The sequence below is a fragment of the Orcinus orca genome, chromosome 8 (genome assembly GCF_937001465.1).
Source record: "Orcinus orca chromosome 8, mOrcOrc1.1, whole genome shotgun sequence".
NCBI lineage: Eukaryota > Metazoa > Chordata > Mammalia > Artiodactyla > Delphinidae > Orcinus > Orcinus orca.
Window position 1 is genome coordinate 87,248,223 of NC_064566.1, and position 26,886 is coordinate 87,275,108.

A 26,886-nucleotide genomic window follows, 5' to 3' on the forward strand; every position below is an offset into this window, starting at 1 on the left:
ATTTGTTATAGAGCAATAGAAAAGTAATATAATATGCTTATTGACCACTCTGTCTCCCCATCTTTCACAATGTCTGTTCACATGTATTGCTTATTTTCTATTGGGTTGTCTTTTTCTTACTCATATGTGGGAGATCTTTATATATTCTAGATATTAATCCTTTGTCAGTTACTTGCATTACAAAGAAATCTACTAGTTTGTAGCTTGCCCTTCTATTTTATGAAGAGTCCCTCTCTATGATAAACATTTTTAAAATTTTAATGTTGAATTTATCAATGTTTTACATGCAGATATCAATTTTTTGCCATATTTAAGAAAATTTTTAACACAACACTGTAAATCAACTATACCCCAATATAAAATAAAATTTTTTTTAAAAAAAGCAAAGAAATCCTTCCCTAGTCTGGAGTCATAAAGATATTCTTATATTTCCTATCAAAGTTTTGTTTTTCATAGGTTGTCTTCAATGATTTTTGCTTATGATTTAAGGTAGAAATCCAATTTCATTTCCTAATCCCCAGAGGGATAATAATACAGTGATTTTAAACATCCAAACATGATGTATATTGATTACTTCATTCACTCTCCAAAGACTGCACTGTCACAAATCTAATGTCCATAGGTATGGGTCTTATTTTGTGCTATTCTGTTGTACTGTTCAATTGAACTATTCTGCCAATACCATATTGTCTGAATTACTGTTTCTTTAAATAAGTCTTGATATCTGGTATGGCAAGTCATCCCTTATTATTTTCAGAACTGTTTTGGCTATTCTTGTCTCTTTGTTCTTGCTCTTGACTCCACATATAATTATAAATTTTTCAAAACACCACATTATGATTTAAATTGGAACTACACTAAATTCATCAGCCTCTTGGGGTAAAAAATGACATCTTTTCAATATTGACTCTTACTATCCAAGTGTATGGTTCTTTCTATGCATTGATTTAGGTCTTCTTTAAGATCTTTTTAAAAAATGTTTATAATTTCCTCCAGAAAAATCATATTAATCATTTAAGATATCTTTCTCCTATGGTTTTATAGCTATTATAATTATAGGTTCATAATCCCAAGATATCCTAAATGCATTGAAAACTCTAGTTTATTAGCTAATTTCTAGCAAAAACAATTGAAATAAGTCCACCTGGTGAATTAATTTATCCCACTTCAAATGGATATTCACACACCAATCTATAGAAATACTGATGTGATGCAACAGACCTTGATGGAAATTTCATAACACTACTTATGCACATAATACATTGTATATTCACCTTTCTAAAATCCAAAGAATTCCAACTACTGAAACTCATCTAGCTTAAAGCGTTTCAAACACAGGGTCATAAATATGATGAAGTATCTTTCCAAAATTTTTTCTGGTTTTACTTCTGTAGAAATGCAATTGATTTTTATATTGATCCTTTTATCAGCTCCCTTGCCAACTGTTAAAATGTAAATTCTTGTATTTATATAAACCAGGTGTCAGAAAACTTTTTCTGTAAAGGTACAAATAGTGAATATTTCAGGCTTTGCAGACCATACTGTCTGCTGCATCTACTCAATTCTCCTGCTATAGCAGAAAAGCAGTTATAGATAATTAACAATGAGCATACTGTGTTCCAACAAAACTTTATAGACATTGAAATTTGAATTTCATATAATTTTCAAGTCATGAAATATTACTATTCTTTTGATTTTTTTTTCAACCATTGAAAATGTAAGAATCATTCTTAGCTTGAAGGTTGTACAAAAACAAGTGGTGGGCTGGCTTTGGCCTATGGGCCATAATTTGCCAACCCGATAGAAATAAATACCTTAACATCTTCAAAGTGTTTCTTCCTTTCCAGTACTAGAGTTTTTAATTTTTCTGCACAGGCTTTCTGTTCAATGTTGAACAGCAGCAGTGATAGTGTGTACATTTTGTCTTGTCCCCGATCTTAAAAGAAAAGCTTCCACTGTTAAGCAAATTAAGAATTACTTTTGTTATAGGTTTTCTTCGATACTTAGCTTAAGAAGTATTGGTTGTTACTTTTAAATCATGAATAGTTGTTCAATTTTAGTAACTGCTCTGAATTTATTATATGATTTTTCTCCTTAAAACTAACCATGATTGTAGCAGAGACTACTTGCTGTTTGACCACCAAAATCTAACAGAATTACCGTTTGACATGGCTACTGAGCTACAAGAACATTTCTCAATGTCTCTTGCAATTAGGTATGGCTATGTGACTAAGGTCTCACCAACAGAACATGAACAGAAGAGACAGATATAAGAACACTTTTCAGCCTAGTCATAAACAGTGAGCATGCTTCAGTAGTTACGGGCTCTAGAGCAAAGGCTCAGCAGTTGTGGCTAAGGGCTTAGCTACTCCGCGGCACGTGGGATCTTCCTGGACCAGGGCTCGAACCTGTGTCCCCTGCGTTGGCAGGCGGATTCCTAACCACTGCGCCACCAGGGAAGCCTTATATATAATTTTTAATCCTTACTCTTAGGAAAAATAAGTGTTCTCCACTCAATTATTCAGACAGTTTTCCAAACTACTTTTAACTTTCACATTCCTATCAGAAATAAGAGTTCTAGTTGATCCACATCCTTACAGCCAAGGTATTATCAGTCTAATTATAGCTCCTCTGGTAAATATAAAGTGGAATCTCACTGTATTTTTAATTTATGTTTCCCTGATAACCAAAGATATTGAGGATATTTTCAACTACTTATTCGCTATTAATATATTTTCTTTTGTGAAGTAGATGTTCAAAGTTTTTGTCCACTTTTTAAAAATTGGGTTGTCTTATTGAGTTCTAAAAGAATGCCATACTGCAATTATTTTCCCCCAATCTGCCTTGCCTTTTTACTTTCTTATTGTTGTCTTTCAAATGGCAAATTTTTTTTGATTAACCCATTTTATTTTTTTATTTTTTTTAGGTTCAATGGCTTAAATGAGGTATAATTTTTTTTAACATCTTTATTGGAGTATAATTGCCTTACAATGGTGTGTTAGTTTCTGCTTTATAACAAAGTGAATCAGTTACACATATACATATGTTCCCATATCTCTTCCCTCTTGCATCTCCCTCCCTCCCACCCTCCCTATCCCACCCCTCTAGGTGGTAACAAAGCACCGAGCTGACCTCCCTGTGCTATGCGGCTGCTTCCCACTAGCTATCCATTTTACGTTTCGTAGTGTATGAATGTCCATGCCACTCTCTCACTTTGTCATAGCTTATCCATCGCCCTCCCCATATCCTCAAGTCCATTCTCTAGTAGGTCTGTCTTTATTCCTGTCTTACCCCTAGGTTCTTCATGACATTTTCTTTTTCTTAGATTCCATATATATATATATGTGTTGGCATACAGTATTTGTCTTTCTCTTTCTGACTTACTTCACTCTGTATGACAGACTCTAGGTCCATCCACCTCACTACAAAAAACTCAATTTCATTTCTTTTTATGGCTGAGTAATATTCCATTGTATATATGTGACACATCTACTTTATCCATTCATCCGATGATGGACACTTAGGTTGTTTCCATCTCCTGGCTATTGTAAATAGAGCTGCAATGAACATTTTGGTACATGACTCTTTCTGAATTATGGTTTTCTCAGGGTATATGCCCAGTAGTGGGATTGCTGGGTCATATGGTAGTTCTATTTGTAGTTTTTTAAGGAACCTCCATACTGTTCCCCATAGTGGCTGTACCAATTCATATTCCCACCAGCAGTGCAAGAGTGTTCCCTTTTCTCCACACCCTCTCCAGCATTTATTGTTTGTAGATTTTTTGATGATGGCCATTCTGACCGGTGGGAGATGATATCTCATTGTAGTTTTGATTTGCATTTCTCTAATGATTAATGATGTTGAGCATTCTTTCATGTGTTTGTTGGCAGTCTGTATATCTTCTTTGAAGAAATGTCTACTTAGGTCTTCTGTCCATTTTTGGATTGGGTTGTTTGTTTTTTTGTTATTGAGCTGAATGAGCTGCTTGTAAATTTCGGAGATTAATCTTTTGTCAGTTGCTTCATTTGCAAATATTTTCTCCCATTCTGAGGGTTGTCTTTTTGTCTTGTTTATGGTTTCCTTTGCTGTGCAAAAGCTTTGAAGTTTCATTAGGTCCCATTTGTTTATTTTTGTTTTTATTTCCATTTCTCTAGGAGGAGGTGGGTCAAAAAGGATCTTGCTGTGATCTATGTCATAGAGTGTTCTGCCTATGTTTTCCTCTAAGACTTTGATAGTTTCTGGCCTTACATTTAGGTCTTTAATCCATTTTGAGCTTATTTTTGTGTATGGTGTTAGGGAGTGATCTAATCTCATACTTTTACATGTATCTGTCCAGTTTTCCCAGCACCACTTATTGAAGAGGCTGTCCTTTGTACACTGTACATTCCTGCCTCCTTTATCAAAGACAAGGTGACCATATGTGCGTGGGTTTATCTCTGGGCTTTCTATCCTGTTCCACTGATCTATATTTGTTTCTGTGCCAGTACCATACTGTCTTGATTACTATAGCTTTGTACTATACTCTGAAGTCAGGGAGCCTGATTTCTCCAGCTCCGTTTTTCGTTCTCAAGATTGCTTTGGCTATTCGGGGTCTTTGGGTTTCCATACGAATTGTGAAATTTTCTGTTCTAGTTCTGCGAAAAACGCCAGTGGTAGTTTGATAGGGACGGCATTGAATCTGTAGATTGCTTTCAGTAGTAGAGTCATTTTCACAATGTTGCTTCTTCCAATCCAAGAACATGGTATATCTCTCCATCTATTTGTATCATCTTTAATTCCTTTCATCAGTGTCATAATTTTCTGCATACAGGTCTTTTGTCTACTTAGGTAGGTTTATTCCTAGGTATTTTATGCTTTTTGTTGCAATGGTAAATGGGAGTGTTTTCTTGATTTCACTTTCAGATTTTTCATCATTAGTGTATAGGAATGCCAGAGATTTCTGTGCATTAATTTTGTATCCTGCTACTTTACCAAATTCACTGATTAGCTCTAGTAGTTTTCTAGTAGCATCTTTAGGATTCTCTATGTATAGTATCATGTCATCTGCAAACAGTGACAGCTTTACTTCTTCTTTTCCAATTTGGATTCCTTTTATTTCCTTTTCTTCTCTGATTGCTGTGGTTAAAACTTCCAAAACTATGTTGAATAAGAGTGGGCAACCTTGTCTTATTCCTCATCTTAGTGGAAATGCTTTCAGTTTTTCACCATTGAGGATGATGTTGGCTGTCGGTTTGTCATATATGGCCTTTATTATGTTGAGGGAAGTTCCCTCTATGCCTAATTTCTGGAGAGTTTTTATCATAAATTGGTGCTGAATTTTGTCGAAAGCTTTCTCTGCATCTACTGAGATGACCATATGGTCTTTCTCCTTCAATTTGTTAATATGGTGTATCACATTGATTGATTTGCGTATATTGAAGAATCCTCGCATTCCTTAAATAAACACCACTTGATCATGATGTATGATCCTCTAAATGTGCTGTTGGATTCTATTTGCTAGTATTTTGTTAAGGATTTTTGCATCTATGTTCATCAGTGATATTGGCCTGTAGTTTTCTTTCTTTGTGACATCCTTGCCTGGTTTTGGTATCAGGGTGATTGATGGTGGCCTCGTAGAATGAGTTTGGGAGTGTTCCTCCCTCTGCTATATTTTGGAAGAGTTTGAGAAGGATAGGTGTTAACTCTTCTCTAAATGTTTGATAGAATTCGCCTGTGAAGCCATCTGGTCCTGGGCTTCTGTTTCTTGGAAGATTTTTAATCACAGTTTCAATTTCACTGCTTGTGATTGGTCTGTTCATATTTTCTATTTCTTCCTGATTCAGTCTTGGCAGGTTGTGCATTTCTAAGAATTTGTCCATTTCTTCCAGGTTGTCCATTTTATTGGCATAGAGTTGGTTGTAGTAATCTCTCATGATCTTTTGTATTTCTGCAGTGTCAGTTGTTACTTCTCCTTTTTCATTTCTAATTCTATTGATTTGAGTCTTCTCCCTTTTTTTCTTGATGAGTCTGGCTAATGGTTTATCAATTTGTTTATCTTCTCAAAGAACCAGCTTTTAGTTTTACTGATCTTTGCTATCGTTTCCTTCATTTATTTCTGATGTAATCTTTATGATTTCCTTCCTTCTGCTACCTTTGGGGTTCCTTGGTTCTTCTTTCTCTAACGGCTTTAGGTGCAAGGTTAGGTTGTTTATTTGAGATGTTTCCTGTTTCTTAAGGTAGGATTGTATTGTTATAAACTTCCCTCTTAGAACTGCTTTTGCTGCATCCCATAGGTTTTGGGTCGTCGTGTCTCCATTGTCATTTGTTTCTAGTTATTTTTTGATTTCCTCTTTGATTTCTTCAGTGATCACTTCATTATTAAGTAGTGTGTTGTTTAGCCTCCATGTGTTTGTATTTTTTACAGATCTTTTCCTGTAATTGATATCTAGTCTCAAAGCGTTGTGGTCAGAAAAGATACTTGATACGATTTCAATTTTCTTAAATTTAACAAGGCTTGATTTGTGACCCAAGATATGATCTATCCTGGAGAATGTTCTATAAGCACTTGAGAAAAATGTGTATTCTGTTGTTTTTTTGATGGAATATCCTATAAATATCAATTAAGTCCATCTTGTTTAATGTATCATTTAAAGTTTGTGTTTCCTTATTTACTTTCATTTTGGATGATCTGTCCATTGGTGAAAGTGGGGTGTTAAAGTCCCCTACTATGAATGTGTTACTGTCGATTTCCCCTTTTATGGCTGTTAGTATTTGTCTTATGTATTGAGGTGCTCCTATGTTGGGTGCATAAATATTTACAATTTTTATATCTTCTTCTTGGGTCGACCCCTTGATCATTATGTAGTGTCCTTCTTTGTCTCTTCTAATAGTCTTTTAAAGTCTATTTTGTCTGATACGAGAATTGCTACTCCAGCTTTCTTTTGGTTTCCATTTGCATGGAATATCTTTTTCCATCCCCTTAAGTTCAATCTGTATGTGTCTCTAGGTCTGAAGTGGGTCTCTTGTAGACAACATATATATGCGTCTTATTTTTGTATCCATTCAGCCAGTCTGTGTCTTTTGGTGGGAGCATTTAGTCCATTTACATTTAAGGTAATTATCGATATGTATGTTCCCATTCCCATTTTCTTAATTGTTTTGGGTTCGTTATTGTAGGTCTTTTTCTTCTTTTGTGTTTCTTGCCTAGAGAAGATCCTTTAGCATTTGTTGTAATGCTGGTTTGGTGGTGCTGAACTCTCTCAGCTTTTGCTTGTCTGTAAAGGTTTTAATTTCTCCATCAAATCTGAATGAGATCCTTGCTGGGTAGAGTAATCTTGGTCATAGGTTTTTCTCCTTCATCACTTTAAATATGTCTTGCCAGTCCCTTCTGGCTTGCAGAGTTTCTGCTGAAAGATCAGCTGTTAACCTTATGGAGATTCCCTTGTGTGTTATTTGTTGGTTTTCCCTTGCTGCTTTTAATACGTTTTCTTTGTATTTAATTTTTGACAGTTTGATTAATATGTGTCTTACCGTGTTTCTCCTTGGAGTTATCCTGTATGGGACTCTCTGTGCTTCCTGGACTTAACTATTTCCTTTCCCATATTAGGGAAGTTTTCAACTATAATCTCTTCAAATATTTTCTCAGTCCCTTTCTTTTTCTCTTCTTCTTCTGGAACCCTTATAATTCGAATGTTGGTACGTTTAATGTTGTCCCAGAGGTCTCTGAGACTGTCCTCAGTTCTTTTCATTCTTTTTTCTTTATTCTGCTCTGCAGTCGTTATTTCCACTATTTTATCTTCCAGGTCACTTATCCGCTCTTCTGCCTCAGTTATTCTGCTATTGATCCCTTCTAGAGTATTTTTAATTTTATTTATTGTGTTGTTCATCGTTGCTTGTCTCATCGTTACTTCTTCTAGGTCCTTGTTAAATGTTTCTTGCATTTTCTCTATTCTATTTCCAAGATTTTGGATCATCTTTAGTATAATTATTCTGAATTCGTTTTCAGGTAGATTGCTTATTTCCTCTTCATTTGTTAGGTCTGATGGGTTTTTATCTTGCTCCTTCATCTGCTGTGTTTTTCTGTCTTCTCATTTTGCTTATCTTACTGTGTTTGGGGTCTCCTTTTTGCAGGCTGTAGGTTCGTAGTTCCCGTTGTTTTTGGTGTCTGTCCCCAGTGGCTAAAGTTGGTTCAGTGGGTTGTGTAGCCTTCCTGGTGGAGGGGACTAGTGCCTGTGTTCTCGTGGATGAGGCTGGATCTTGTCTTTCTGGTGGGCAGCTCCACGTCTGGTGGTGTGTTTTGGGGTGTCTGTGGACTTATTATGATTTTAGGCAGCCTCTCTGCTAATGGGTGGGTTTGTGTTCCTGTCTTGCTAATTGTTTGGCATAGGGTGTCCAGAACTGTAGCTTGCTGGTCATTGAGTGAAGCTGGGTGTTGGTGTTGAGATGGAGATCTCTGGGAGATTTTCGCTGTGTGAAATTACGTGGAGCTGGGAGGTCTCCTGTGGACCAGTGTCCTAACGTTGGCTCTCCCACCTCAGAGGCACAGCACTGACTCCTGGCTGCAGCACCAAGAGACTTTCATACACATGGCCTGACCGCGGTCCCCACGACTGTCGTGGCTTCGGCCACCGGGGCCCCTCCAGAGCTGGCAGCCTCAGGGAGGCCGCCTCCCCTCAGGCTCCGGGGCAGTTCCGTGACGGCAGAGGGACGAGACCCCGAGCCAGGAGTTCCTGCTCTACGGAAACGTGGGCTCCTTTCTCCAAATAGCAAACTTTTTAATTTTGATGTTCAATTTTTTTTTTAATGCTTCAAACTTTCTGTGTACCATCAAAGAAATCTTTGCCTACACCATGACTGCAAAAATGTTTTCTATTTTCTTCTAGAAGTTTTATGGTTTGGGCCTGTTAATTTAGGCCTGTGATCCATTCAGAGTTAGTTGTTTGTGTAAACTGTGATATAAGAGTCAAGATTCGTATTTTTCTGTATGGATAACTCTTTGTTCCAACATCATTTCTTGAAAAGAATTTAATTTCCCCATTGAATTGTGTGACAACCTTGTGTGTGGAGATGTATATTTGTTCCACTGATCCTATTATCTAATATTTTAATGCCACACTGTCTTATTTTTGTTGCCTGAAAATAAGTGTTGAAATCCAGGAGTATAAGTGCTCCACCCTTGTTTTTTTTTATTTATTTTTTAAATAAATTTATTTATTTATTTTTGGCTGTGCTGGGTCTTTGTTGCTGCGTGAGGTCTTTTCTCTGGCTGCAGTGAGTGGGGGCTACTCTTCGTTGCAGTGTGAGGGCCTCTCACTGTGGTGGTCTCTCTTGCTGTGGAGCACGGGCTCTAGGCACGCGGGCTTCAGTAGTTGTGGCTCACAGGCTCTAGAGCTCAGGCTCAGTAGTTGTCACGCATCGGCTTGGTTCCTCCGCGGCATGGGGGATCTTCCCGGACTAGGGCTCAAACCTGTGTCCCCGCACTGGCAGGCGGACTTCTAACCACTGTGCCATCAGGGAAGCCCCACCCTTCTCTTTTTTTTTTTTAACATCTTTATTGGAGTATAATTGCTTTACAATGCTTTCTTAGTTTCTGCTGTACAACAAAGTGAATCAGGTATATGTATAAATATATCCCCATATCCCCTCCCTCTTGCGTCTCCCTCCCACCCTCCCTATCCCACGCCTCTAGGTGGTCACAAAGCACCGAGCTGATCTCCCTGTGCTATGCGGCTGCTTCCCACTAGCTATTGCTTTAGCTATTCCACATAAGTTTTGGCTCTTCCATAAACATTTTATAATCAGCTAGTCAATTTTACCAAAGGGATTCAACTGATTAGAATTACATTCAATCTATCAATATATTTGGGGACAACAGACATTGTAGTAATATTTTCTAGACATATCTATGACCAACGTTTATTTTTGTATATATTTTGGTCTTTTTAAGTACTTATAAGTTTTTGGCATAGAGATCTTGTACAGCCTCTGTAAAGTTATTCCTAAATACTTTATGTTTTCGATGCTATTACAAATGGAATTATTTCATTTTTTGAATTTTGCTGCTAGTATATAAAACAGAAAACTGATTTTTTAAAAATATAACCTTATGTCCAACAGTCTTGCTAAATTCTGTTATTAGTTCTAATAGTTGTTTTGTAAATTCCAGGTTATTTACATAATTATGTCATCTGCAAATAGAAAAATTTAATTCTTGCTTTGTATTGATTATGCCTTTCACTTCCTTTTATTCTTCTCTCCCTCCAACAATGCACTTTTTTACCTGCTAAATGTTTAAAAGTAATTCGAAAGTGACATTCATGCCAGAAAATTCAAATAACCACAACCAATGATTTTCTTAAAAAGATAACTGGCCGAAAAATTCTTGAAAAAAAATCCCCGATTTTGTTAGATGAAGAAAAGTACATTTATCATAAGATAAAAGAATAAACCTTAGTCACAAATTATATAATTATAAAACTTAATAAAATGATCACATATATACCATTAAATCAAAAATCTAGGACTATATATAATATCAGCACTGGTATCACTAGCATCAAAGCTAGAATTATGAGAAAATTAATACTGCATGGATCCTTCTGACCTCTCATTATTTTCTCCTGTTTAACACTAAGTTACTTTTTACTAAGCACTGAATGTATATGTACCAGGATCTTCTAATCCTCACCAGACTCTCCAGTAAGTAACTAATTATATCTCCATTTTATATGTGAAGAAATTAAGAATTGGAGAGATTGAACTAATCTAACAAAGGTCAGTCAGGTTAAGTGGCAGGGCAAGGATAAGAACTAAGTTTGACCCCACAACCTGTAGTAATCTTAATTACAGTGTCACCTAAACCTCTTCATCACTGGCCCACATGACACCATACTCTAGCCACATTAATCTAAAGCAAACAACAGTAATATCAGTGCTTTTTTTCCCCCCAAAACTCTACCATAATACTTTGCCTTGTTTCGAAAGGACCTTAATGCCACTGATATTTTATTAAGTAAGCAGTGTCAGAAGTAATAAAATACACTTACTGGTTTCGGCATTTTCCTTCTCTTTTTGTCACCCTCTTTAAAAATTCTTCACTTTTATGAATTCTGTTCTTCTGTTAAAGAAAAGAAAGCATAATTGATCTATTATCTTTTTATATAGTAATATTTTTGCTTAACAATATAATTTGTATAAAGAAAACTTTAAACTAACATTTTAAAATGTTACAATTAACATGGAGCTCATTTTATTCTAATTTTCAATGTCTTCTATTATTCACATTCTTTTAAAATACTTATATCTGTGATTTAAAACAGCACACATCTCAAATAACATAGTATAAAGCATCTCAATCATCAACTAAAAGTTTTAATTTAATTACAGACAACACATAGCAAAGGAAAGATTACTAAGGGCCAAATGCTTTCTCTTTCTGAGTCAAGTTTGCCCCTATACCCAGACTGGTAGAGAAGAGGGACGGCAAAGAAGAGAACAGATAGATTCAGATTCTAAAGAAATGAATTCAGGAACACTTCTCAACCTTTCTTCTGTACTGCCAAAGACAAAAAAGTAAATACTGATTAATGTAAACTACAAAAAGATAACTTTTTAAAGAAAATTATTTTTCCTCCTTGAAAATTTAAAAGTCCAAGTAGAGACAAATAACATTAAGAGTAACTTTTTCACCTAAGGTAGATAAAACAGCCATAGTCTGCACACTAGTAATCTGCATGCTACTCATCAGCAAGCTAATGGTCTTCACGGAAATACAGAATTGTCCTGAAGACCAATGTTAAATTATATATTCTCACACTCAGGCAAAAGAAGTAAATCTTAATCCAGGAAAAACAATGGACTATTTCAGGGTAAATGTTCTCACAAACATCTAACAAAATTGGATTTCCCCCCTACAAACCTACCAAAAGATGTAACATTTTTAACCATTTAGTTGTCCAGAAAAAAATGATTATCATTCCAATTTGAAAACCTATAGTAAGAAATATATTAATTACCTGAAAATCAGCTTATATAAGTAATATCTTTGCCAAGAAATTTTATTCATTACACTATCAACTAAATTAATATAGAATTACTTTTGTATTTTAAAAATATATTATCAATTGCTTTTTAAGATACTATTATTAATAAAACTGAAAATTCTCCAAATTGAAATAAAAACAAAGGATCAAAGTAAGGTCGTTTCTCTAAATTTTAGCCAATCACATGTCAATGAACCTCTCCCCATACAGGGAACTGCATCAAGAGAAATTTCTCATCTAATACAATGGGCTATGAAATTCAGTTAGAAGTATTAAATTCCTCATTTCCTAACTCTTAGCTAGGAAATGATAGATAAAAATTCCCTACCTACAATCACCTACCTTCATGAACCTAACTGTACTTCAGTCCTATCTTCCACTTCTAAATCCTCTTTTCACCCCTACTATCAAATTCATCTCAGGTCTTAAAACAGCCTCAAAAACCAACCTTTTACATCATTTATAAACTAGTAACTCCCAAATCTGTATCTCCAGACTTGCTTGGCTAACTTGGCTTGCTCAATATCTAAATGATACCTCAAATACAACATGGCTAAAACATGGCTTAAATCCCTACACCCCACAGTCAAATCTGCTTTTTCCGCAAGTTTTGGTGACATATTTCTATAAAGTTATTCATAGTATTCTCTCATGATTTTTTTTATATCTCTACTACATCTACAGTTATGATCCCCTTTCCATTCCTAATACTGTTAATTTTTGCCTTAGCTTTTGCTTGATTAATCTTGCCAGAAATTTGCTTCATTTATTGGTCTAAAAACCAGCTTTCAGTTTTGTTGATCTTCTTGTTTCTTTTATTTTTGTTTTGTTAATTTCTGTCCTTTTTCTCATCATTTTTCTTCTCATTAATTGGCTTTTACTCTGAGGCTCATATTCTAATCCCTGAAATTGAAAGTTTACCTAAGTAATTTCCAATCTTTTTTTCTAATAACATGCATTAAGGTCACAAACTAAAAATGTCCCACCATAAGGTAATTCCAAACATGAAATGATCTCCCTATTTTGCCAGTGAGACTATTTTCAAGTAATTATCATCTGATTATGTAAAATAATCTAAATTCCTCACACACCAGACATGAGCATCTATATCAAACTTCTGAATCACAGTAAATTTTCCAGATTACATAAAGTACTTTTTGAATCTATCACTAAAATTAACATTTTTATCCCAAGCCACAATTACCCATTTATAGAAAACATTAGTAGGACGTTATTTTTTCCTATTTGTATTGTTGGAATATATTTTAATATCCACAGTATAACTAGATGTGTTATTTTTAAGTGACTTAAAACCAGATCTCCTCTAGACTTCTTAGCCTCTTTTTTTCACTTAAATCACTTATCAGATGAGCTCCATGAGCTTTCCAAACTGACATGTAGTAAAGGCATTTCAGGTCAATGTGCCTTTCTTAAATAGTACTTCCATGCTCAAGAGAAAGAGAACATCTTTCAATGAGACAGTTCCTATGAAACAAATATAAATCTCCTTTTGGAGGGAATAATTTTGGGAAAAAATACCTTATATTTAAAACTCCAAAAAAAAAAAAACTCCACTATTTTTCTAAGTATCACTTTAGTGGCTTCCCACATAGGTTTTTATATATATTTTCATTACTGTTTAGCTCTAGGTGTTTCAGTTTCCAATTATGATTTCTACTCACTGCTAATAAGTTTTAAATTTTCAAATAGAATGGTCAGAGGCCTGGGGGCAGAGTGCTGTCTTTTTATTATTTATTTCTAAGTTTACTATATACTCTAGTCAAAGAATTCATTAAGATTTCCTTTATGTTTCGTGCTTGGTCAGTTTCATTTCTTTTTTTTTTTTGCGGTACACGGGCCTCTCACTGTTGTGGCCTCTCCCATTGTGGAGCACAGGCTCCGGACGTGCAGACTCAGCGGCCATGGCTCACGGGCCCAGCTGCTCCGCGGCATGTGGGATCTTCCCGGACCAGGGCACGAACACGTGTCCCCTGCATCGGCAGGTGGACTCTCAACCACTGAGCCACCAGGGAAGCCCTCATTTCTTTTTGATTTTCCCAGCTATAAATGAAAATAATGTATGTTTTGCGTCTGATAAGTTAGATCAAGCCAGAGTAAGTATTTAATGTTTTGTTTATAGCCTCTCTACTCTCAAAGTTTAGTCTAGTTAATCAAATTGAGAAAAAATGTATTGAATTTTCCCAACTCAGATTGTGGATGTTAATTTCTTCTTATAAATTGCCAGTTTTTAATTTGTATGCTTTTAGGCTATGTTATTGAGAAAAGGTTTAGAATTATTATATCTAATGAATATTTCCTTTTTTCATTAAGTAGTAATTTAATTGCATATAGAATTCTAAAGTAACTGTTACTCCTTCAGCATTTGGAAGGTATTAGTTTTCTTCTGGCATCTGTTACTGATGAGGAGAAGTCTGCTGGCAATTTAACTAATTTCTCTGAGGTAATATGCCTTTTCTCTCTGCTTTCCTTTAAGATTTTGTGTGTGTGTATGTGTGTGTGTGTTCTTCAGATTTGCTTTTATTTATCTTGTTCAAGATTTGGTAAGCGTCCTTATTCTGAAGACTCATGCTTTTCTTAAATTCTGGAAAATTATTAGCCGTTGTCTCTCCCATTCAGCAATTCTTATTAGATACATACTGGATATCTTATTCTCCAATCCATGCCTACTCTTTCACATTTTCCCTCTATTTACCTCTCTTCAACATTCCTCCACTCACTAATTCTCTGCAGGTGTTCTTAATGGTTTACCTGTGCACTAGTTTAAATTTTCAGTGATTATATATTTTAATTTCTAGAAATTCACTTTTGGTCTTTCAAAAAAAACTTTAATGCTATACTATTTTATAATTTGTACTGAATCCTACTTTTACTCCTATTTTATAATTTGTATTGAATCCTCCTTTTACCCCTATAATGTTTATGTCGCTATAAAATTTTCTATTTCCAGTTCATTATGACTTATTTCTTTATGGAGTTGGTAATTTTGGACAGAAATCTCATGTCTCTAACCCACTCACTCCCCAGTGTGGGATTCCTGCAAGCCCTGAGCTGTCTATGTCTCCCTATAGAGGTATTTCAGGTTTGCTCCTACAAGCGTACAGTACCAGGAATTTTAATTGTCCTAGATCAATTTTTACATTACCTTCTTGATTTAGCATTCCATTACCATATCAGGCCCCATGGCCACACCCTAGAGAAGTTAGCAGATACTCAAGAGAGCTTGCTCATGTACTGATCATTCTTGTTTGCTAAACCATTTGGCTGCTCTGCCCTTCCTGTGCCATCTCTCACTGGTAAGGAAGAACAAAGGGAAAAAGTGAACACTAACTGGATGCCAGACTATAAACTAAGTTACAGCACTCAAATTACAGAAAGAGTACTCATCAAACATAGGACCAGCTAGGCAGGTAAATAAGCATCATGTATGTCAGGTTTTGCAGAATTTCTTAAGTTTTGTATTACTCAAATACTGGAACTAAATAAAGGTAGAGTTTTTTCCTTTTCCTTTAAGAAATAATTTATCCTAGTTTTCTATATTAGAGTTACTTCAAGTTATACTCTATAGAAAAGGACCTTTCAAGCAAAATAATCCACATTAAAGTTTTAGGTTTAATATGAGTGCTCCGGTGAAAAGTACAAATATATCCCAGGCCAACATATACAAAACCAAGTTTATACACATTAAGCTTTTAAAATCTCCAACAAGACTAAATGATCTATATGAACTGTGGGGAAGTGAGGGGCCTAACAAAAAGCCTTTGCAAATAAGGATACGGTTGACTTCTAAAAGAAGCTTCTAAAAATGTGTATTTTCAGACCAGTGTTCTCTCCTAAATATACCACAAATAAATAAATATAAAACAAAGTAATCTGTACCAAGATGTTCTCAGCAGTACAAAGATATTATAACAGCCAATGATTAAAATCAAAATCACAATTAATGCTGAAATTATGTGATAACAAGGGGGACAAACTGTGTCAACATTTACATAAGGATAAGTGAAAAGTAAAAAAACAGGTACCCTTACAAAGGATATTTGGATATACAGAACTGAGCACTTAATACTAATCAGGGTCTTATTTTTGTTAAGTTACTAATTTTAAAAATCAGGTAAGAATTTTAAAAATATATTTCACTAAATTGTCTATATATCAGTTTATGCATAAGATCTCATGACATACATAAGAATTCTACCTTAAATTTTTTAGGATGAAGCTGTGTATAAATGTAGTTAAAACCTAAGTTTTTAGCCAATTTAGTGATCATTAAAAAATATTTATATCACGATAATATTATTTAACCTCAATAGTACATTTCTAGTCCTCCTTTGATTGTATTAGCATGTTTTTTCCCTTAAAAATGGCATCTGTTAGTAGTAGAATGGACAATTTAATAAAATGTCACATGAAAAGCCAAGGTACCTAGATATATGTCCTGAGTTTGTACCTCTAACTGGTTCATCTTGAAAACTGTGTTTCGGTGCCTTCTTTTCTTCTCTAAAGAAATGACACCATATAATCACCTAAATCGCTGTATATCAAAGATGTATAATAAATATCAACTCTTCTCCCCTCTACCCTCATAATAAATAATTATTGAAACAAAATTTACTCCTTCCTCCCCACTCTTCCTAATTTTCTTAAAGTGGTCTTACCCTACCTCTTTTCCACACTGACTCCCACAGAACCAATGAAGCACAGTCACGGCAAGCAGTATTAAGAGATGCCACCAGCATATATATATCCCATTTCCAGAAAACGTATGAATACGTACTTAAACACAGTGCCACATTTCTCAGACGAAATATTCACATAAAACATTCTCTTTGTCCTTTAACTCTGAGGGTGACCCTTAAAACAGCCTCTTTTCTGCAGTACAATGGAAAAAACAGCCTCACGCTTAACACCTTGAGCTCTATTAGTCAGTGACACAACAACAGACTCTCCCCACCTGTCAGGTGGTAAAACAGGTGTTAAGTCTGTCCATACTGGGCCTACAGTGATGCTTCAATAATTTATACCAGGCTGCCTAATTTTACTCTTAAGAATTTCTTTTCCCCAAGCCTAACTGTACTTATTTTTCTGTCTTTTGAGACACCTTCTCTGAACATAATTGTGGTCTCTCTGCAGTCCTCTGCCAACTTCCTGTGGGTTTGGGAAGCAGGGTAACAAAGAAAAGTATAAACTGAATTAATAAGGTAATTCTGGCGGTCAAATTAACAAAATAATGGCATCTACAAAAAAAAGTTCTTAATCATTATTTTCCCCAACATGGGCCCCTCTGGTAAAGCCTATGAACCCCCTCCTAGAAAAGTATTTTTAAATGCACAAAATAAAATACACAATATTACATTAAAAAAAAAATCAATCATACTGAATTATAATATCAAAAATATAAAAAGCACAAATTTATAATACAGTAATATATATGCTTCTTTGTTAACCTTTAAATCACAATATCTACCAGTGTATCTAATAATTAAACTTTAAGTAATAATGAGTATTAAATGTCAATTTGAGATCTGTAATAACAGTTATTCATCATGAAAATACCTGCAATTTCTATTAGAAACAGTATCTGCTACTGCTGCCCACATTCGTAATGGAAGAAAACGTGTAAATAAAGATGCAATTTTTTCACTATTCAAGTTCACAGACCCACAGTTTTAAAACCTCGAATATACAAAGAACTATGCTTATTAAATTTTTTAGCTCTGTTAAGTACTGAATTTAATAGCAATAATAATGTACTTTTACCTATATAATGCCATGTGACTCCACAAGTGAAGCAGAGGACAAGAATTTTTAGTTCCATTTTGCAAAAAAGAAATAAGGCCAAAAGCAAGGATAAGGGTAGTAAATGGAATTATTTGTAGAATGCTCACTCTTCAGCCACTCTACCTACATTATCTAATCTTCCTAATAACTGCCATTCCTCCCTCTGCCCAAGATAAGTATCACAATCCCTTGTTCTTCTAATTAAGGAAATTAAGATTCAGATAAGTCACTTGCCCAAATAAGGCTAGTCAACAAAGTCAGAGGTCCTTCTAAATTCAAGTCCTGTGCTCTTTTGGCTATCCTACTCTGCCTTCCTCTGACATCATTTTAGACAAGCTCATTCCAATTACCAGAGCTTTTCAAGAAGTTAAAGCTCTATCCTCTGTTGTTTTCAGGTCAAAAAGACTACCTCTAAAGACTTGTTGTAAGTGCACATTAATACTGGTATAGTCACCTCTGTAAATTAATATCCTGTAAGGGTGACATGCAGTTCTAAATAAGGTATTAAGTGCTTGCTTTTGTAAGAACTGACTTTTGTTCAAGGAAATAAAATATTCAACTTTTTTTTTTTTTTTTTTTGCAGTACACGGGCCTCTCACTGTTGTGGCCTCTCCCGTTGCGGAGCACAGGCTCTGGACGCACAGGCTCAGCAGCCATGGCTCACGGGTCCAGCCTCTCCGCAGCATGTGGGATCTTCCCGGACCGGGACACGAACCTGTGTCCCCTGCATCCGCAGGGGGACTCTCAACCACTGCGCCACCAGGGAAGCCCATATTCAACATTTAAAAGCAATACACACGTTACTGGAAATGCAAAGCAAATTTCCAGCACTTAAAACAAATATAAGGCACAAAGCAAAGTTTTACACTGAATTTAAATTCTTTTCTAAATGAATTTTGTAAATTTAAAAGAAACACCATACCTGTATTGCTTCCTAGGAGGGTATAAAAACAATACATTACCATTTGCAAAAATTAAGTTTAAATGCTAAAAGGTAAGAAAACTAAATCCAGTCCAATTTCTTCATCTTACAGTTAAGGAAACATCAAAAATTCATATAAGAAATGATTAAAAATGGAAAAACAAAGATAGGTTCATGTAAGTCACCTAGGTAGAAGGAAAGAAGAAAAGTCTCAAACTGACCTGAGGAATTCTCACAACTCTATATATGTTTTGAAACACTAGATACTACAGTAGCTTATTTTCAAAACAGAATAAAGTTAATATGTTTCTTAAATATCTTTAAAATTAGATATTTAACGATATTTCTTAAATATCTTTAAAATTAGATGTTTCTTAAATATCTTTAAAATTAGATATTTAAAGATATTTCTTAAATATCTTTAAAATTAGATATCTTTAAAATTAGACAGTATTCGCTCATGCAGTCAATAAGGCTATATGGCAGTTCTATCATTAAGTTTCTAACTTTCGAGATATTCAATCCCCCTTTTGAGAAATTGGAATGGTGTCTGGCTCACAGTAAGGCCTCAGATGTTTGTTGATTTTTTTGGTGAATTAAGTTCATATATAATACTCACTTGATTATTATCAAGGGTAATACCTTCCTCTCATCTTTTACATTGTAAAGTGAGCAAACTAGAAAGCAATAGGCTGTAAGAGACAGCAACCGTGAACGTGGTAGGGAAAAAAAAAAAAAAAACTCCCAATGAGGTCTCCCAAATACAGGCCTTTATCGCCTCTACCTAAGTCTCTTTCAATAATCTCATTTAATTTGACAAGCAGGGCTCCCCTGGTGGCGCGGTGGTTGAGAGTCCGCCTGCCAATGCAGGGGACACGGGTTCGGGGCCCCGTCCGTCCTGGAGGATCTCACATGCCGCGGAGCGGCTGGGCCCGTGGGCCATGGCCGCTGAGCCTGCGCGTCCGGAGCCTGTGCTCCGCAATGGGAGAGGCCCGCGTAACGTAAAAAATAAAAATTAAAAAATTAAAAATAATAATTTGACAATCAAATTAAATTTAAAGGCCACCTAATTTGACACATTTAATAATATCTATAATTATCATGCTGCTTGATGATTAGATGTAAATAGTAAGCACTTTAGGTATACAGTCATCCCTTGGTATCCACAGGGGATTGGTTCCAGGACCCCTCTGCAGATACCAAAATCTAGGGATGCTCAAATCCCTTACACAAAATATATGTACATTTATATACATACATACATATATATAAATATAAAATATATTTGCATATAACCTACACACATCCTCTCATATACTTTAAATTATCTCTAGATTACTTACAATACCTAATACAATATAAATGCTATGTAAACAATCGTAAATACAATGTAAATGCTATGTAAATACTTGCCAGCATGTGGCAAATTCAAGTTTTACTTTTCAGAACTTTCTGGAATTTTTTTTCCAAATATTTTCAATCCAAGGTTGGCAGAACCCACAGATGTGGCTTGTCAACTGTATATACCAACTTTGCTTAATAACCAAACTAGGTTTTTATAGTTTCCTTAAGTCTAGATTCTAGAGACAGCTTAAATATCAAGAGCGCTCATGATGTCTAACAAAGTTTAGTCCATCCCACACACTCAATAAAAGTCAAAGGGTGATTAGATTCAATTAACCATGGCTGAGATTTCCTATGTCCCCATTCTCCCTTTTATTAATGGTCCCTCTATTATACTCGTACCCACATCATTCTGAGTACTAACAGGATTTTCAGTTACAATTTAATTTATCAAAAGGTTATTAGTTAATTTACAGAAACAACAAGAAGTTTTGGGGTTTTTTTGAAGTACAAAACAAGAAACACCCAGAATTCACATCACAGAAGACTATGCTTACAACACTGTTACACTGAATATGAACTCCAGTTTATACACACAAAGAGCACTTAAGCAAAAACAGTTTATGGTATACAAAATGGCACAAGTATATTCCCATTAGAGTGTGACGTTCTCATTATCTTACTGAACAAATGCAAAGAATATCTGGCATATGATTATAAATGTCTGAATGTATGAATAATACCTTAAAGCAGGGGTCAGCAAATATTTTCTGTAAAGGGCCAGGTTAAGTAAACGTTTTAGGTTTTGTGGCCCATACAGCCTCTGTTTCAACTACTCTGTTGTTGTAGCACAACAGCAATTATAGATAATATGTAAACCAATGAGCCATCATGTGTTCACATAAAACTTTGTTTACAAAAAAGGTAGTAAGCTGAATGTGGCCTTCAAACCAGTTTGCTGAACTCTTCTCCAAATGGTTAACAGTAAAGAGAATATCATTTTCAAATAAATCAACTTTACTAGAACCCAAAAGTTTCTTATTTCAAATGTATGTAAATTATGTAGAAAAGCAGAAAAGGAACCAGTGTTACTAGAGCATCCTATTCATATGCATACCGTATTTACATATATAACTAGCCTCTATAAAATGTACTTTAGAATTCTTCTAAAAGGTAACTGATACTGAAATAGGAAAAAAATAACTTTGTGAATTTGCAAGAGTTTCTATACATACTGGTTATTCAAAGAAAAAAAAAAAACCTATACAACTACTAACCTGAAAGAACCCCTCTCTTCCAGGAAGTTAAAGCTAGGATTCACCATTAAATGGAACAAAGAAACAAAGAACTGAATCATATGGACCATATTTCCTTTCCAAACAGTTCCCAGGTAAAAAGCTACATATATAATAGGGACATTTCACTACCCAAAATCATAAACCCTTTTTTAAAGGACACCACTTTTCAGTGTCAGTTATATACCATACCCTAGAAGAAAAAAAAAAAAGTGAATTCATCTTCAATCATTAATCAAGAAAATTTGCACATGTACATGAACACTTGAGATTACCAGAAATTCCATTTTTATTTCATTCAAATGATGAAAATCCGAGAAATACTAATTACTTAATGCTCAACACAGTAATAAACACCCTTTCAATGTTTGTTACAAAATAATCTTATTTTTAAAGACTTTAAAATTGCAAATAAGGGATATATATAAAGTATATGTTTACCCTTGCATAAATATTGGCATTTTCTATATACTACAAGGAATAGCTAATAGCAATTACCTCTGAAAAACAGAGACCCGGACTGGGAGAGGTGGTGGGGGGAGGGTTCTGGGAAGCTGGGGAGAACTTTTACTTTTTCCTTAACATCTTTCTGGGTTTTTTTAACTTTGTCATAAAATTTATTAGTTTTATAGTCTTTAAAAATGGTTTAAAATATGTTCATTATAAATTAATATTGAAAAATATACCAGGAACTAATATGAACAGTAAAAGCAGGATTCTTCTGAAAGAGGCTAGAAATTCTGGAACTCTCTGGGGTCAGACTGACCATTTCTATCACGCAACAGGTGAGGATATACTTGCTGCATAAGTTAGGGAAGTTCCCTGAAGGCCTTTTAACACCATGAGGTTTAAAATAACCTTGTAAAGCTGGAGTCTATAGCAACCCAATCCAGTTCCACTAAATCCAGTACCCCAAGGATAATATCAGGGTCGTGAGAAGTGCCCACTAGCTCCTGGTCTGCAGGAGGTCCAAGCCATCCAAGAAAGGGTGACTTCCTCAACTTCCCAGATTCACAGCAATAGCACGATATGATATTAACTCTACCCTATCAAGTATGTTCACCAACATGGCTACCTTCACAATCTTAATAGAACACATTTTTTTAGGCTTTGGTCTTTGGGAAATATTGGTTAAAATTTGCCATTTTTAAATTGTACAAGTTGAACTGAATCAAGTTAAAAATGGAAGAAAAAACAAGACTCCCATCATCATTCAAGATTTTAGGCTCCATTGTATTAGACTGTACACAGATTACATTAGAAGATTGAGAACTGAAATTAAGATAAAAGTACATAAAGACTTTCATTTCAACTGCCTGCCAAAGATAAAAATGAATAATAAAATCCAATTCTGCTCTTGGGAATAGTGAAGCAAAAAAAGAAGAAATAAGCCTTGTTCTCTCCCTGAGACTGAGTTTTAACAAAAGAGAGAAAGAACAGCAGAATCTGTCATTTCTCACCGCCACAGAAAAAAGGGTATCAGTTTAATTTCCAGTTAATACAAATGTCCAAAACAAAGGACAGACTAAACATACTTTCCCCACGCTGAAATTAATTACATTTAACTTCTGAGCCTCTCCTACATGCTCTGCCATGCTTGGGAATACAGGAGTGAACAAAACAATGTATAATCCACTAGGGCAAGAATTTAACATTCCTAAATGCCACAAATTTTGTCTCATTTAAATAAAACTGTAAAGAATTCCAATGCATGTCTATTCATTCCTCACTAATAATGTACTGTTTATTAAATCCCATCATATATTAAAAAAAGTGGTTTAGCAAAATAAACAAAGTCAGTGCAATCAACTTTACAGGATACCATTAACTTCAAAATGTTTTATTCAATACATTTTACCACATTTGAGGTAATTAGTCTCTGGAAGATAAAGCCCACTGGTTAAAGTAATGTAATACTGAAAATTTTTTTTTTTAAATGCAATCCTGAATATTAGTCTCTCTTCTTAAATCCATCGATAATAATGCTGTTATGGCAAATGGATTAAGCCATTATTTATCCAGCAAAATGAACGGGGCAATTGTTCATTCAGAGCTCCGTCCGAAATATAAAAGAGTATTTAGTGTTCTAAAAAATGTATGCTCCATAAACAATAGACTGCAATGTCTAAGTCCAAGTGCTCGTTTATCAAATAAATTCTTATTATCTTGGGTTTTTACATTTACATCATGCCCGTCTTAGTGCCACAGAACTCATTAAAATGTCTTCTACACAAATCTCAACTGTATTTTAAAATGTATCTTTGATGAAGTTGACTTTTAACCTATTTCCAGCCTCATTAATAACCACTCCTTAATGGTAAAGAACGCTAAATACATGTTGTGAATGGTTAAAGAACCATGCCACATCTGTATAAAAAGTGAAGTGCTCTATTTAAACTGCAATAATGCAGTGCCCCTCACCCCCGCTTTCAAAGTTAGCCCAGGAATTAAGTTTACAACCCTTTAAAGGAAGGGGGGACTGTAATGTCTTCAACTAGTCTACTGGGGTCTAAGATACTAAACTGGGCTGCCTCAAAGGCCGAAGAAAGTTATGGGGCTCGGAGGCCGCCTTCAGCAGTAGAAGCAGCAGGTAGAGCCGGGGCCAGAACTGCGGCCCTCGCCGCGCGAGTGCGGGTGGCTGAAGGCGGTTCGCGCCCCAAACCCCGTAATGCAACATCCCTTTGCCACCAGGGCGGAACACACGTTCTCTAGTAATTCAACACCCTTACTTTCAAACTGGAGGCCGGGGAGAAGAAGTTGTAAAAAATTCCTTCCCTACATGGCAAAACGTAATTTTTCCTAGGCTTAAATCTGTATTCTCAAACTGCCTAGAAGGGACGAGACAGGCCGAGCCCGGGGCCGCACCAGATCGGCGGGAACCCGACCGAGCTCGAGGCGGAGGGGGTCCGGGGCGGACGCTGAAGGCGGACCCACGCCCGAAGGGAGGAGAAGCGCGCACCGGCGTGTTCAGGCCGCAGCCACGACTCGGGCAGAGCCTCGCGGCTCCCGCGGCCCCGGATGCGGCCTGGCCAGCCGGGCTGTTAGGGCAGCGACACCGCGGCCCTCGCGGCGCGGCCGCCGGACAGCACTGGGCCCCGAAACTTCTCGCCGCCACCTCAGCGTCTCCGGCGAAGCCCGGGAACGGGAGTGGGGGAAGGTAGGGCGCCGGCGGCTTACCCCGAGAGTGGGCGGCTCCTTCCCGCCCTGCGTGTGGCCGGGGCGCTGCGCGGCGGCGCCGGGTGTCGCGGCTGCGGCAAGAAGGTAGAGGCGGTGGAGGGAGCGATGGGCCGCGAGAGACGAGAGGCGCCGCCGCCACCGCAGACAGCTCCGCAATATGGCTGCCTGGCGGCTCCTCGGGGGAAAGGCGGGGCTGCCCCACGCCCCCCGCCTCCCCCTGCCGGCCGGCCGGCCTCGCGCTGCGTCCCGAGCAGCAACGCCACAGTCGCCGCCGCCGCCGCCGCCGCCAGACCTCCCACGCCCCGCCCCCGCCCCTCCCAGCCCCGCGGGCTCGCGGCCGCTAGCCGCGCGGAGCGTCGCCTGGGGTCCCCGGCCCGGGCGGGGACGCGCGAGGGCGGGGCTGCGGCTCCAGAGCCCCGAGGGAAAGAGGGAGAGCGCGGGGGTGGGGGACTCCTTCCGGGGAGGACTGGGCTAGAGCTAAACCCGATGCTCAGGGAAGAAGAGCCGCCCAACCCGGAGCTGGGAGTGGGCCCGCCGCCTCCCCTTGATGGGCGGAAACTTGAAACTCCCGCTGGTGCCAGAAAACTCACCGAGGGCGTTTCTATCGCCCCCAAGGAGGAGTTCTTCCCCGAGGGAATCCAGAACCGAGTCGAGCGTGTTACTTGGCTGTTCAGCTTGAAAATCCTGGACCTGGAGAGAGAAAAAGACCTGCCTTAGAGGAATTTATGCATGCAATAAAGAACTTTACATTATTTTTGCAGAATTTACCCAACTAGAAAAACTTGCTTTTTCAGGGGCAATTTTTAAACCGCCACCGAAACCTCAATGGGTATGGCCCCAATCAAGAGTGCACATTTTTATCCAGGCAAGGATATTTGATAAATTTTTATTATCTCTGGCATTCTTCTGCAGTTGGAAGAAGTCGGTTAAAAGGAAAATGTTGGAAGTGGGACCCCAAAGAGCAGCCAAACCTAAATTATCCTAGACTTTGTGAAAGTTAGGCATTTGATCATGGTGTGACTCTAGCCCACTGACTTTAGTGGTCGGGACTAGATAGACTTCTGGTTCTGTCATCTACTTCCAAGCCCCTGTTATTTTCTGCTGGGATTCAAAGAGCAAAACTTGCTCTGAGTATAGAAACAGAAAGTGCACAAAATCAGATTCGCCGAGCTTGCTCTGTTTGCAGTGCTTTATATACTTTTTATTAATAAACTTTAGATTCAAATAAAACCTCACGAGTGTATTTAACTTCTATAGAACAAATAATTCATATACTTCCTGCCTTAGCATTTGCCTTCCCTGAGACAATAGCTTTTCCAGGAACTCTCTCCCCTGATTACTTTCACTAAATTTACTCTTTAGTGAGTTTCCACCATTGCCCTTTGAGACCTCTCTGAACAATTAAAAGCCCCAAGAGTTAACTCAAAGGCCTTTAGATTCCTCAAGAATGGGAAGCAGGTGTGTACTTTTTTTTTAACTATAAGATTACTCCCTGACCTTCTCCCTGGGGTGCAAGAATTATCCAGGTGATTGTCCAGCCTTCCACAACAAGCTGCGTGGATAAAGATAGTCAAAGTATCGTGTGAATTCCTAGATAGTACACTAATCAAATATACTTTTGCAACAGAAAATGAAGCATTCATTATCGTTTGTCACATGCCAGGCACTGGTGTGAAATGCTTTACGTGACTATTTCTTTTAATAATTACAACAACCCTGAGTTTGGGGTAAATATTATTATTGACCTTTTTAAAAAACCGATGAATAAAGAGAGCCTCAAAGGAGTTAAGTAGGGACATCCCTGTTGGCACACTGGTTAAGAATCTGCCTGCCAGTGCAGGGGACACAGGTTTGAGCCCTGGTCTGGGAAGTGTGCCACGACTACTGAGCCTGAGCTCTAGAGCCCGCGAGCCACAACTACTGAAGCCCACGTGCCTAGAGCCCATGCTCCGCAACAGGTGAAGCCACCGCAATGAGAAGCCCGGGAACCGCAACAAAGAGTAGCCCCTGCTTGCCGCAACTAGAGAAAGACCACGGGCAGCAACAAAGACCCAACACAGCCAAAATAAATAAATAAATAAATTTATTTTAAAAAAAGGAGTTAAGTAATCTGCTTGATGTATGATAACACAGCTAGGAAGTTGCAGAGCTGTGACCAAACCCAGTATTATTTGACTCCAAAGCCTTGATTTTATCCTATACTCTTCAACAGCAAGCAGACCAAAAATTGTAATACTTCAGTCAGCTATCATATTAGTAAACATTTAAGTAAAGGATAATATTCAGTGCTGGTGAGATTAAAAGGGTGCTTCCAGACATTGTGAGTGGG

At 37.0% G+C, this 26,886-nt stretch overlaps 1 protein-coding gene across 3 annotated transcripts in view; it reads right to left on the reverse strand.

The window, feature by feature from the left end:
• The window catches only part of RDX (radixin), a 109,244-nt gene extending 84,543 nt beyond the window's left edge, over positions 1–24,701 (reverse strand). For 2 of the 3 annotated variants that reach the window (XM_033410187.2, XM_033410185.2), the window contains exons 1-2: positions 24,558–24,701; positions 11,025–11,095 (exon numbers count right to left, since the gene is read on the reverse strand). In XM_033410187.2, coding sequence (XP_033266078.1) covers positions 11,025–11,036 — 12 coding nt within the window. In that variant the 5' untranslated portion in view covers positions 11,037–11,095; positions 24,558–24,701. Of the gene's footprint in view, positions 1–11,024; positions 11,096–24,339; positions 24,480–24,557 lie in introns of those variants that run through there. The other variant, XM_033410186.2, reaches the window with a different exon arrangement.
• Between the last annotated feature and the right edge of the window lie 2,185 nt (positions 24,702–26,886).